This window comes from Camelus ferus, chromosome 11 (assembly GCF_009834535.1).
Source record: "Camelus ferus isolate YT-003-E chromosome 11, BCGSAC_Cfer_1.0, whole genome shotgun sequence".
NCBI lineage: Eukaryota > Metazoa > Chordata > Mammalia > Artiodactyla > Camelidae > Camelus > Camelus ferus.
The window spans coordinates 55,349,758-55,362,281 of record NC_045706.1 but is presented as its reverse complement, the minus strand read 5'-3'; the positions used below and the strand labels follow the sequence as shown (position 1 = coordinate 55,362,281).

The window sequence follows — 12,524 nt, the reverse complement described above, 5'->3', positions numbered from 1 at the left end:
TGTGCCTTAAAGAGAGAAACTAGGGGAAGAGGGTTCGCCATGTTCAGAATCAGGAGAAGAAAGGGACAGTGGCTTCTCAGACTGTGATCCCAGCCAGGCAAGCCTGGCTCTAGGAGCCAGAGCCAGCAGGAGAAGTCATAAGCGCTTTCCAATCCTGACCCCAGGCAGAGGCTCGCTAAGCACGCTGGGATGTGGCCACAGCACATACACTGCATCCCCACCCACCCCACACACAGCAATCAGCCCCGGCCCCCTCACCCATCAGCCTCTTCCATGAAACAGTGACGGAACAGTCATTCATTTTAGCAGTGTTCGGGGCTGAACTGTGTCCCCCTAAAATTCGTATGTTAAAGCCCTAGCCCCCAAGACCTCAGAATGTGACTGTATTTGGGGACAGGGTATTTAAAGAAGTAAATAAATTAAGACGAGGTCCTTGGGGTGGGGCCTAATCCAATATGACTGGTGTCCTTACAAGAAGAAGAGATCAGGACATGAAGAGACACAGAGGGAAGCCCATGCGAGGACACAGGGAGAAGGTACCACCTACAAGCCAAGGAGGGGGGTTCTCAGAAGGGACCCACCCTGCTGGCACCTTGATCTTGGACTTCTAGCCTCCAGAACTATGGGAAAATAAACCTGCTACTTCAACCACACGGTCTGGGTGCTTTGTTATGTCAGCCCTAGCAACTAACACGAGTGGCAACGAAATCTGTAACTGGAGAAGCTGATGTGGACACAGCATCCCTGTGAAGCGGAGGACACTGCAGAAGGAGCCGAGGTTTCCCAAACTGGAGGGTCACATCCCTAGTGTCCTGGCCAACAGGAGAGGTGTCTGCAGGTTCCCAGAGACCCCTCCCCTTCAGAACAGCTGTTATTCACATCACTGAAGGCCACCAGAGCAAGGACTGGGGTGGGGACTCGCTCCTCTTCACATCCAAGTGCACACTTCCTGTGGCCTGAAGAAAGCCTAGAAGACTGGGCCCTGCTCCTGCCATGAGCCCCGTCTCGCTCCTTGTCGTCACCACCACCTCCATTCAGCAGTGGTAGACCACTGGACAAGCCATACGCTCCCGCAGCCCCATCCTGAACCCCTATAACTGACACCTCCTAGGACTCCAAAGAGGCTCTTAAGAACATGGTCTTTGTCCCCCAAAACTTCCGTCCGATCTTTTTCCATTAATGTAGCAACTGCTAGATTTTGAGACTGTGGTTCACAGGCTTGAATCACACCCATCACTGTTCCCGTGAGTCTTGCCACCCACTTGAGGAGGGTGTGTGTGCGGCGGTGCGCTCCGCTCGCCTCGCTCCCGGCTTAGGTGGCACCCATGGGCTTAGGCTCCCCTGGCTTTCCCTCTCCAGTCTGCACTTGTGCTAAATCAGGAAGTTGGACACTAGGGAATAAACCTAAAGAATTCAAAGCTATATGCATTGGGGCTCTCACCTGAGTCCTGACATCATAGCCACACTGTGTATTCACAACTTTTTGCTGTAAGAAAAGCAGAAGAAAAGATGAGTTATTTTTGTGCTTTTGAGAAGCCAGTGGTAGAAGGCTTCCACCAAACAGCTGTACTGACTCCATTTCAGCTCACGCCCTTCCATCACGCTGCCAACTAACGTTCCGTGTTAGGACAGGGGTCGGCAAGTCTTCTGTGTGAAGGGCTAGACAGTAAATACTTAGACTTGTCTGTGTAGCTCCTACTTAGCTCTCCTGTTGTAGCATAAAGGCAGCCACTGACAATATATAAACGAACGGGTATGGCTGTATTTCAAGAAAACTTTACAAACACTGAAATTTGAATTTTCACATGTCACAAAATGTTATCCTTCTTTTGATTTCTTTTCAACCATTTAAAAAATGGCTGAAACCATTCTTGGCTTGCAGGTCATCCAAAAACAGACAGCAGGCCAGATTTGGTGCACAGGTCAGAGCTGCCAACCCCTGTGCCAGAAAGGAAAAGTTGCCCTTGCCAAAGATGTCCCAGTCCCAGTGGGAACGTCAGCCGCCAGCTGTGGAACCTCCGCGGCCCTGAGCCTCTCCCGGGCTGGGGAACCCGCCCATGCTTTGGCAACGCCGCCATGTCCACCAGCACCAGCCAGCGTGACTGCACGGAGAGCGGTAAGGGCTCCCCTCTGCTCGGGCTCAGTTCAGGTAAACCCTTAGCTTTCCTTCAAGGACACCCAAGAGCTCAGTTTCCGGAACCCAAGGACCTGGGTCACAGACTGGGGATGAAACAGGTAAAGAAGAAAGAACGGGAGAGAATTCTTCCCCACCCCAGATGGTGGGCTTCTCTGACTGAGTGTCTTCTCCAGCACAAGGAGACTAGGGCTCATTACATTCACGGCATCCTGGCCAGGTCCCCCGAGGGAGAGCCCCTCACAGGAGGGGTAACACTTTTTCTTCCTGCTTCACCCAGAACACTAGAGCCAGGGTGAGCCGTGCAAATATGTTCCCGGGATTTACACGTCTAGGATTTCAGAGCTGCAAGAGCCCTGGGGTAAGCAGAGTTGGGGCCGGGCGCTCATTCCACCTGCAGAAGCGAGGCAGCCAGAGCCCTCAGGGAGGCAGGAACTGCTCTCCTCCTGGGGGACCGACTCACCGCGGGGTCCTGGCACACAGCAGGAGAAGGGCACCCCACACTTCTCGCGGCTGTAGCTGGCGCCACTGCAGTTGAAGTAGACGTTGAGGTCCCAGTCTTCAGGGCCATATGCCCCGCAGCACTGGTTCTGCAATCACAAAGCCAAGAGCCATTGGAGCCCGGGCTGGGGCTGTGGCTGCTCGGCACAGGGCATCAGTCTTAGGGACACGAGGCTAAGTGCACCGCTGTGTACCGCACAGAGATTCAAAGCCCACCCCAGGGACCTCCCCTCACAGAGATGTGAATGAGGTGACCCAGGTGGCCTTTTAAGAAGGAAACTGCATCCTGTCTGGGCCCAACACACTGGCTGGCTCCGTGGCATCCCCTGGCCTCTGGTCCACTCCCTCCTCACAGTGGAACTTTCCCTTCCTCCCCAAATGCCCACCCTCCACCCGCCAAGTCCAGAGCGGGCTTCCTGCTCTCCTTCCGATGTGGTCCTCTACTCCCCCTCAAGAAAACACCTCCTTGTGGGCAGTGTGTCTTCCTCCCCAAGAACCATCCAAGCTGGCCCCAGTCACCTTCGTGCCTCTCTACAGAAGACAGCTGTAGAACGTCTGCTCCCCAGGAAGAGTTACGACTGGGGTGATGCTGACGCAATCAGAGCTCGGCCCCGACCCGGGGTCTCCGCCCTCCCTCCCCACAACCTCCCACTATCTGGTGAAGCAGCAGAGAACCCCCACTTGTCTAAAAAACAAATCATAAAACCAAACACAGTGAAAGCGACACTGTGACGTCAGTGGCATTCCAACCCAACAGCAGGTGTCACTTTTGCACTTGTCCTCACAGCTGACGTGGCGATGGCCAGAATCACAAGCCCACAACCAGGATTTCTGCCTCACTCTCCATTTCTGAGGTAAAAATCCTGTCTCCCCCACCCTTGCCCCAGCCCCCACCTCTCCATGGTTCCAGGGGCTCTAACTCTAATCTAACATTTCACCACGAGGATGCGCTATAATTTACTCTGGTTAAGGTATTTTTAATGAGAGGGCAATGGAGAAAACTACAGTGTCTTGAAGGCCAGTGCAGGGAGGAGCCACCCCAGCATCCTTGACACCAGCAAGCCCACGGCTACGTGGAAACAGAGAACCACTGCCTTTAAGGAGGCGCAGCAAGGGAGGGGCGTCAGAAGAGGGAGGAATGAGGGACTTCCACAGACGAATACAGGTTGCTACTAACACAGGAAGAATCCCTGGTCACAAATGGGTTTTGCTGACCCCATGATACATGAAATAAGGGTAAACAAGTTCTGGTTAATAAACAGAATGGATCAGAGTTGTTTTCAATGCTAATTTATTTTCTTCTCAGAACCAAAGGGTTCCATATAAAAAGTTCCCGAGGAAGCCAGGTTTTCTGGCAGACCCATGCACTGGCCAGCATGGTGGGGAATGGGGTCCTTCCGGGGAAGGGAGCTGATGGTGGGGGTGGCTGTGGTCCCACAGCCTCCAGGTGCAGCCTCACACAGGAGGGATGGAGACCAGATGGAGAAAAGGCCACAGCCTGGGACTGCTTAGACAAACCCCCGGGGACATATTCCAGAGAGGTTACATTCCTCTCCCTCTGAGGAAGTTCCTCCAGGCAGCTCTGCCCTCTCAGACAGGAAGGGGAAAAGGTCCCAGAGAGGAAGGGACAGGAATAGCCTCAGACAGGGAGTCACGCACTCAGCTCTGCCCCTCGGCGCCCACAGCACCCAGGGAACTGCAGCCACCTGCATGGTCAGGGTTGGAGAGATCTGGGCCCTGCAGGGGAGGGTGGCCACAGATGCAGCTGGACTGCCTGCCCAAAGCAAATGGGGGAGGGCACCCTGACAGCAAGCCTGGCCCGTCAGCATCCATAAGCAGGCAAAGCTAACTTGACCAGCGGTGGAGGTGGCCCTCCCATGGGCCTCCCCACTGTGGGCAGAGCTGAGGAGGGGGGCCCGTGTTCCCCCCAACACAGACTGAAGACAAGACAGCCAGGCTGTACTGGGGAGAAGGCTGGGGCTGGTGCTTACAGCTTTCTGAAGGGAGTCGATGAGGTTCTGCAGGTCAATGTCGTCCCGGTAGGATCTGATGTTGCTTTCGAAGAACTCCCGGAACCGGTCCCTCACCCAGTCCTGGAAGAGGAAGGCCAGCACGGCCACGGCCAGCTCCAGGAAGAAGATGAGCACAATGGCACTGCAGAACTGCAGGGGCGACACGGGGGGACAGGGGGGTCTCCCTCGTCTGACCCAGAACCGCTGTCTGTTGCTGAGGGCACGGGCTGGCACCTGAGAGACCGAGCTGGGGCCCTGGGAATCCCATGTTATTAGCTGGGTACTCTGGATAACTCCACCTCATCTATAAAACCAAGATAGCCATCCCTACCCAGGTCACTGCACTGTCGGTACAAGTCAGATGAGCAAAAGTATGAGAAAGAAAGTGCCAAGACAGAGTGTCAACCATCTCCCTCCTCCAACAAGGACACCCCATCAAGGGAACGAATGGCTCTCCCACCCCAGCAGGCGTTCCGCCCCTTCAGGACACACTGTCTGACCACTCTCCTCGCCCACACCACCATCCTGCTGCTAGAAATCTGTCACTCCCATTTCAGGGATAAGGAAACTGAGGCTCACCTCAGTTTATCAGTACCTACTCTGTATGTGCATCAACTTTATAAAGACCACTCCAGAAGCACAGCTGTCCCTGGCCATGAGAGCGGTGGAATTCTGCAAGGGCCAGTGCAGCCACAGGTCCACAGCCCCACCCGTCGAGGCTGCCTTCCAGCCTGCAGAGCTGGTGTTATCACAGCCATTATCACCGGCCATGCAGCACGTTGTGAAGTTACACCACAACCGGCAGATATCTCAAAATAAGACACGCACACATACAAACAGACACACACCCGGGGCCCTCCAAAATGGAATCTCCATTCATGTAGGAGCAAGATAATCAAACACAATAATTGCAAGAGAAAAAAAATTAAAAAAAAAAAAACAAAAAAATATCCCCATGTGTTTGGCTTTTAAATTAAGCCCAGAAAAGAAAAGCTTGATCGAATAAATTCAACAACAACGATGATGTGTTTTCCCTACCAGGTGCTTTTTAATTTTAACTGAGTGCATTTCAAAATGAACGTCTATCTAAATATAAAACTCAACTCTTAGTAACCTGAAGTTCTGCCAGGAAATTAAGGATTCTGCATTGCACATCCAACAGACTCACATACCCTAGAGGGGGGACGAGGTTTCCTAACATTACCAGCAAGGTCGTTTGATCTTAGCCAGGAAGGGCAAAGGTGAGTAGCAAACAAACAATGCCTTTAGCACGTCAGAAGGAAGATAAAAGGGAGCAGGCCGGCAAGCTGCCAGCTCCACCCACCAGGAGCTGAAAACCAGAGGGGCCCAGCTTCTCCAGGGATGCTGAGCTCGTTCATCATTTTCCTGAAATCTCACCTTTCGGGGGGCAGCAGAGTGCAAAGGGCAGCCTCCTCCCGGCCACTGGCGGATCCTCGGGGAGGCCTGTAAGAGCTGCTACCCCTCCAACCAGATAAGGGCTAAGCCCGCCCAGCAGAGCGTATGTCCCTACCCCACCCCATCTCCCCCCACCACATCTGGGGCCACTCACAAAGTTGAGCAGGCAAATGTTCTCCCGCAGGGCCCCCACACAGCCAGCGAAGCCCAGTGTGAACATCACCACGCCCACCATCAGCACCAGCACCACAGGGTCAATTCCATGCATCCGGGTCACTTTGGTGAGGTCGGACAGCACGCCCTGAAAGAAGCAGAGAAAGCAGGGCAACATCAGCCTCAGAGAGAGTCGGGGTGCCCAAGGGGGCAGGGGGGAGGGGGGAGCCTGGGTTCAGAACTAAATGAGGACAGAGACCAGACTTCTGAAGCTCAGTCATTAAAAGCCAGGCCAGAGCCTGGACCCTGCCCGCCTGCCCTCTTAGAGGCCCCTCTGCCCAGCAGATCTTTGCCTACCTCGGCCCCCAGGTGCCCTCCTGTTCCCAGTCTCTGTCTAGGCTGTGAGCACCTCTCAGGCAGACCTCACACTTCTTTTGTGGCCTGCAGGGTGCCAATGCCCAGGCCTTGGGTGGAGGGGACTCTGAGGGGCCTTGTGGCCTGTGGTCAAGGCACCCTGGGGCCATGGCCTGAGCCTGGCCTCTGGTCATCTGACAGCTGACTTTGTATTCAATTCATGGAGAACCCCAGTATCCTAAGATGAAAAACAGCTTCAGTATGAACACTCTTGTGAAAAACGTATCCAACCAAAGACAGATGAAGGCAGTGCTGTGTGATCAGCTTTTTGTGATGATGGAGATGTTCCATCTCTGCACTGCTCAAAATGGTAGCCACTGGTCACATGTGCTATTGAGTACTTGAAATGTGGCCTAGTAGAAATAAGAACTGAATTTTAATTTCTATTTCATTTTAATTTAAATAGAATTAGTCATATCTGACTAATGGTACCCGAAATGGGCAGAGCAGTTCTACAGGATTCAAAGGAGGAGGGGGAAAAGAGCAGCTGGTCCAGGCACCCGGCTGGAACCGGGCAGCCAGGGCAGCCAGGCCTAGGCTCAGGGCTCTGTAGGCTTGGGATGCTGCTGTTCCAGAAGTGGTCGCACGGTGGCGCTATGAGTCATGGTTTGCACCAGAAGCGCGGTCACTAGGGCAAAGTGACATTGCACTGCAAGCTCTTAGAGGGGCCCAAACCCAAAGGCGGACCTTATCCAGTTCCTAAGGCCATGGGAAGAAAGCCCACAGCCTTAAGTACTCCTGCTTCCTTCTCCTGGAAGCAAGGAGAGGTTCCACTCAAGGGAGAGGGCTCTGGGCCTGGAGTCCGAGAGGAAGAAGCTTTAGCTCCCATTGTTTCCTGCCCAGCCTCTCCGCCTCCCCAGCACCCACCCACCCGCAAAGCAAGAGGTGGCACCACGGTTCCACCCTACCCACATCCAGTCTAGGCCCTCTCTGCAGTTCCAACTGCCCTTTATCCTTCCAGACAGTAAGAGCCTGGTTTCCCCTCCTGTCTCCCACAGGCTGGGCAAGAAGGGTCGCTGGCAGGTGCTAAAAAAGACCTGCTCCGGCCCCACAGGGCACCCTGGGGGCACATCACAGAGCCCTGCTCCCTGACTCAGGGGTCCCTTCCGTGGGCAAGAACAAGATCTTCGGGAATCAACACAACTGTGTCCAGGGACCTGCGGGCTCCCAGGGGCACAGACAGGGTCCATTCCAGAAGGCAGCCCCAGGTCTGCCCTGGACACAACTGCAGCCAAGCCCCTGGGTGACTTGGGAACAGCAGAGAGGACTCTGCTCACAGGGCTCAAAATCCCAACCAGCCCCGCCTGGATCTCTAGCAGCCACCCTACCACGGGGAAGCAGAGCCAGCCACGGGACTCCAGGGGTTTTCATTCTAAGTTCAGTAATTTCCATGAGCCGGCTCTGTAAAGATTAATGACTACAAATCATTACCTTGCACGAGAGACGCTACGCAGGAAGAGATAATTAACACTGAGCAAACCTGGCTTGGGCTGATTGATGCTCAGGGTCCTAGTGACGGTCACACCTACCTTTTCGCTCCATGCCCAAAGTCCGACTCCGAGGAAGACAACTCCAGCCAACTGAGTGGGGGCAGGGGGAAAAGAGAAACAAATTTAGATCAGAAACCAGCTCCATGACGTGCTTCTTAGAGGAGCATCCACACTGCTAGTCAGATGCTGTTCCTGGCTCATGTCCAGACTGGGTGGAGCCAGGCCAAAGTGGCCCCTTGGCCTCTGCAGAGGACAGGGACTCTACACCAGAACAAAGGACAGTGAGCGTCTTCAGACAGCCCACACCTACCTTCCCTGACTGCGGGGCCAAACTCCCTCAACCCTGGCTGACCCCATGCTCCAGAGAGCAGAGACAAAGATCCCGGAACAGACTGTCCAGGAGAGATTACGGAGTTAGAGATAACAGGCCACGCCCCATTTCTCCCCCTTTCCACAAACCCCCCTACTTATTTCAGTGCACTACCTGGTGTGTGAGAAACATCGCCCCTGGTGACTGACGGCCACCCAGGTGCCTTCCCCGCATAGGACAGGGCACCCCTTCTGCCGCCTGCCTCAGGCGTCCACTCCAGGCACAGGCAAGAGGCTGCCCAGGTCATTTGCTGGCCAGGCTGAGCCCCCTTCCCTTGGTACCTACACTCTGCACGGGGCCCACCTGGGCTGGGGAAAGCTGGGTCATGTTACTGAACTAAAAGAGGCGGGCACTGAGCCATGAGCTCACCCCAGAAAAGTAGTGACCCCAGCCCTGACCTCTCGCCTGCAGGAACCCACTGGGGCTGCCTCACATGCATCATGACAAAAGGGGGCCCCCCAAATACACCTCAAAGGTCCCTACACCAGGGAGGATTTTCTCTTAGAAAATACACACCTCGTGGTCTCTGCAAATTAAGCAGCCTCTTGTTTTTCTGCTTCACTGCTTTATACCCTTCTGGCATTTTCGCTGCCATCCATCAGTACCTCATAATAAGCAACAGGGCCTGGGGACTCTGTGACTGCAACTTTTCAGTGTAGCCTCCAGCCTCAGGACACTACGGCCTACTGGAGCCACTGCGAGGCCCGGGAGGCTGGAGCGGGAAGGAATGGCCTTCGAAGAAAGCCCCAGGGGCTTCCCAACCTCCTCTGGATCCCAGACCACTTTCAGAAAATGTGCACATGCCCAGTATTTTGGGAGGAATTTCTGAGGGTTCACAGACTCCTCTGTGGACCCCAAGTGAAGGAGCCCTGCCAGGACCTCATCCCCCTACTTCATAAAGGATAGCAGGGGCCGAGGAGCCAAGACCAAAACTCTGAAACCAAGCCCCCTGCTGAGTTGATGGCTAATCTCCCTATCCAAAACTTTATTCCCTTTCTTGTCCTGCCCCCCATTCCCCTGAGGACTGAGGAATATCAAAGAAAAGAGGGGACTGAAACTGAGCAGGACCCTGTGGGGCCTTCCTGGGTACAAGACCCTCGTGTTCCCTGCTTCTTGTTGGCCACCCCCAAGTTCCAAAGAGCAGACTCATGCAGTTAATGATTAGAACAAGAGTCACAGGATTCCTAGTTCCTCTGGAAGGGATTGATTGACTGATTTACTTGTTCATGATAAGAAGACAATCTTGTTAATTCAGAAGAGATTTAGATAACAATCTATCTTTAGGCTGTTCTGCAGAAACTAACACCGCTACCCAGTTGAGGATGGTGATCTGACCACAAGCCCATAGACCCCAGACTGGCTGGAACCAGAAGTGGATAATTAAGATTCCTGAAACATCTCCCTGTTACCTCACCGCTAACCAATCTGAACAAAGTCCATGAGCTGATCACCTATCTTGCAATCTTCACCCCTGTCCTTGCCCTTAAAAACCTTTCTCTGAAAGCCATCAGGGAGTTTGAGTCTTTCGAGCATGAGCTGCCTGTTCTCTGCACTGGGCATCCTGCAGTAAACCCAGTACTTTCCTTCACCACCACCCGGTATCAGCAGATTGGCTTTGCTGTGCATCAGGTGAGCAGACCAAGTTGGGTTCAGCAGCGAAGGAGAAGGCGCCAGATCCCAAGTCTCTGTTTAGTTCATTCATTTACTCACTCGTGCATTCATTCAACAGACAATGACTAAGTGCCAGGAACCATCTTCAAACACTGGAGACAGCACTGTGCCGACGAGGGCAAAGATTCCTCTGCTGCTGGAACTCAGGCTCAAGGAGCTGACATGCGGTGGTTTCCACCACACCGAGCTCACTTCCCACTTTTCAGTCTTCTCATTGGATGAACCAGCTCATGAAGGGCTCAGGCTTTCCTGACGAGGTGCACAACCTCTTCCCTCCCCGCCCCGAATGTCTGACCCTGCACAGTAAGCAAGCACGAAGGTGACCAGTCACTGTCCACTCAATCCTGCAGAGGTCTCTCCCCACCATTCCTCAAGGTCCCCAATGACTCACATCCCTCTTGCCAAGCTTGACAGCTCTTTCCCTCCAACTCCACGTTCAACATACCAGCACCCTCTGTCAGTCCTACCTTCTAAACACACAGTGTTCACTCTCTGCTCCCACCTGTCCATGCTTCATCCCTGCAGGGGCTTCCTCACCATCACCCCATAGGTTCCCCAAGCAACTCAAACAATACTTTAAAATCCAGATCAGATCACTCCCCTCCTCAAAATGCTCCACTGACTTCCTTTTACCCTTAGAATACAATTCAAACTCCCTGCCGCAGCCCACAGGCTGTGGACACATCTCTGACGTCATCTCCCACCCGTCTCCCCAGTCCCAGTCCTACTCTCTGGGCCACCCTGGCATTGTTACTATTTCTTGAACTCACCAGACTCATCCTGCCCTAGAGCTGTGACGTGATTCCCTTGGCCGAGGATGTTCTTCCTCCGGATCCCTTACTGGCCTCCTCCCTCACTTCATTCAGGCCTCTTCAAGTTTCACCTCCTCAAATACAGCTCTCTTTGCCGTCCTATGTGGACCGTACCCCATGCATCACTCCTGACCCCCTTCCCTGCATGACCTTCTTCACGGCACTTATCCAAGACCAGAGCTGCCCGTCTGTCTGCTGTGTATCCTTCCCCACTTAAGCCCTCTAAGGGCAGAGATGTTTTCCATTTTGCTCAGGGTTGTGTCCTAAGAACTTGGAGGACTTGGCCACGGTAGGTACAGAGTAGGGGTGAATGAGTGAGACCCCAGGGCTCCGAGACCAGGACAGGCCTTTCCTGTGGTCCTTCCCGCTCTCCTCCCAGGACTACCTGAGTCCAAATGCATTCAGAGCAGATGAGGGCCATGCAAAAGCCCAGCCTAACCCAGGTCCAGGGTCACGCCCCACACAGCGGGGATGGGATCAGAGCAGAACAGGGCTTAGAGACTGCCTCACCCGCTGCCCCCAACACAGGGCCTCCAACAAGCATTCCAGGCCCGGCCCAAGCACTTCCCATGACAGACCACCCACCAGCTGGTGCCACGTGGGACAGTGAGGAAGGTCTGCCCCTCCGAAACCCGTCACTGAAGACAGTCAGCTCGAGACACCAGCTCCCCACCACCGCAGCCCAGTTTTCCTTCTCACAACAACCGGGCTCTGAGAATCAGAGCTCATGGGTTTTTCCCATTCTGTTTCAAAGGAAGAACTAAAGTTAACTTGCACCAGAAAGACAGGAACCAGGGGGTCACATGTCAGACCACGGGTGCAATGAACACTGGCCCAGGGCAGGAATTTCAGGGACCAATAGCTGTCTTAGAGACATGGAGACTGAAGGAAGACCAGACAGGGGAAGTGACCTGCCTGGGAGTTCACACGACAAGCCCCATGAACGGGCCAGGATGCTGGCCAGCTTCGCCTGACTCCCAGCAGAGCCCCTTCCCTGGACCTCCCTGAGACATCTGGTCTGTGGAGCTGCGCTGTCCTGGCTGTCAGCCACCTGGGAATGATGGTTTCGGTACCTTCCAGCTTCAGAGTAAATCCTTGTCTCTCTTCTATAACCTGATTAAATTCCCTCCCAAAGAATGGAGCCCAACACCCTCCATGCCCAAAGGGAGGCCAGCTTTGGACCAGCAGGTTCATACACTGTGGTGGTCACCATGGCAAGCAGCAACAACTTTCCAGGGTGCCAGGTGCTGCATTAAACACAATGTACCTAAAGAGGCCCTCCACACCCCGCAACACTAGTACTATTACCCCCACTTTTCAAATGGGAAAGCTTAATACAGAACAATTTGGTTATGTGCCCTAAGTCACAGCTAGCTGATGGCAGAGGTAAGCAAACCCACATGTCTCTGACTGTCCTGATGTTATCTCACCACCCACAGGGCAGCCCCCCAAGCCAGGAATAGCGAGCCCCTGCCTAAGGTCTCTACCTCAAGGGGCAGTTACAGGGCCCAGCGGCGCAGGACTCCGAATAAGGGGCTCCTGGCTGAGCGA

General features: G+C 54.1%; 1 protein-coding gene across 5 annotated transcripts in view; it reads right to left on the bottom strand.

Annotated features, from left to right (window-relative positions):
• TSPAN14 (tetraspanin 14) overlaps nucleotides 1–12,524 on the bottom strand; it is a 54,949-nt gene that overhangs the window by 2,984 nt on the left and 39,441 nt on the right. For 3 of the 5 annotated variants that reach the window (XM_032491591.1, XM_032491594.1, XM_032491595.1), the window contains 6 exons: nucleotides 8,160–8,210; nucleotides 6,218–6,364; nucleotides 6,046–6,120; nucleotides 4,627–4,797; nucleotides 2,598–2,724; nucleotides 1,442–1,486 (listed from right to left, as the gene is read on the bottom strand). In XM_032491591.1, coding sequence (XP_032347482.1) covers nucleotides 1,455–1,486; nucleotides 2,598–2,724; nucleotides 4,627–4,797; nucleotides 6,046–6,120; nucleotides 6,218–6,364; nucleotides 8,160–8,210 — 603 coding nt within the window. In that variant the 3' untranslated portion in view covers nucleotides 1,442–1,454. Of the gene's footprint in view, nucleotides 1–1,441; nucleotides 1,487–2,589; nucleotides 2,725–4,626; nucleotides 4,798–6,045; nucleotides 6,121–6,217; nucleotides 6,365–8,159; nucleotides 8,211–12,524 lie in introns of all 5 variants that reach the window. The other 2 variants (XM_032491592.1, XM_032491596.1) reach the window with 2 other exon arrangements.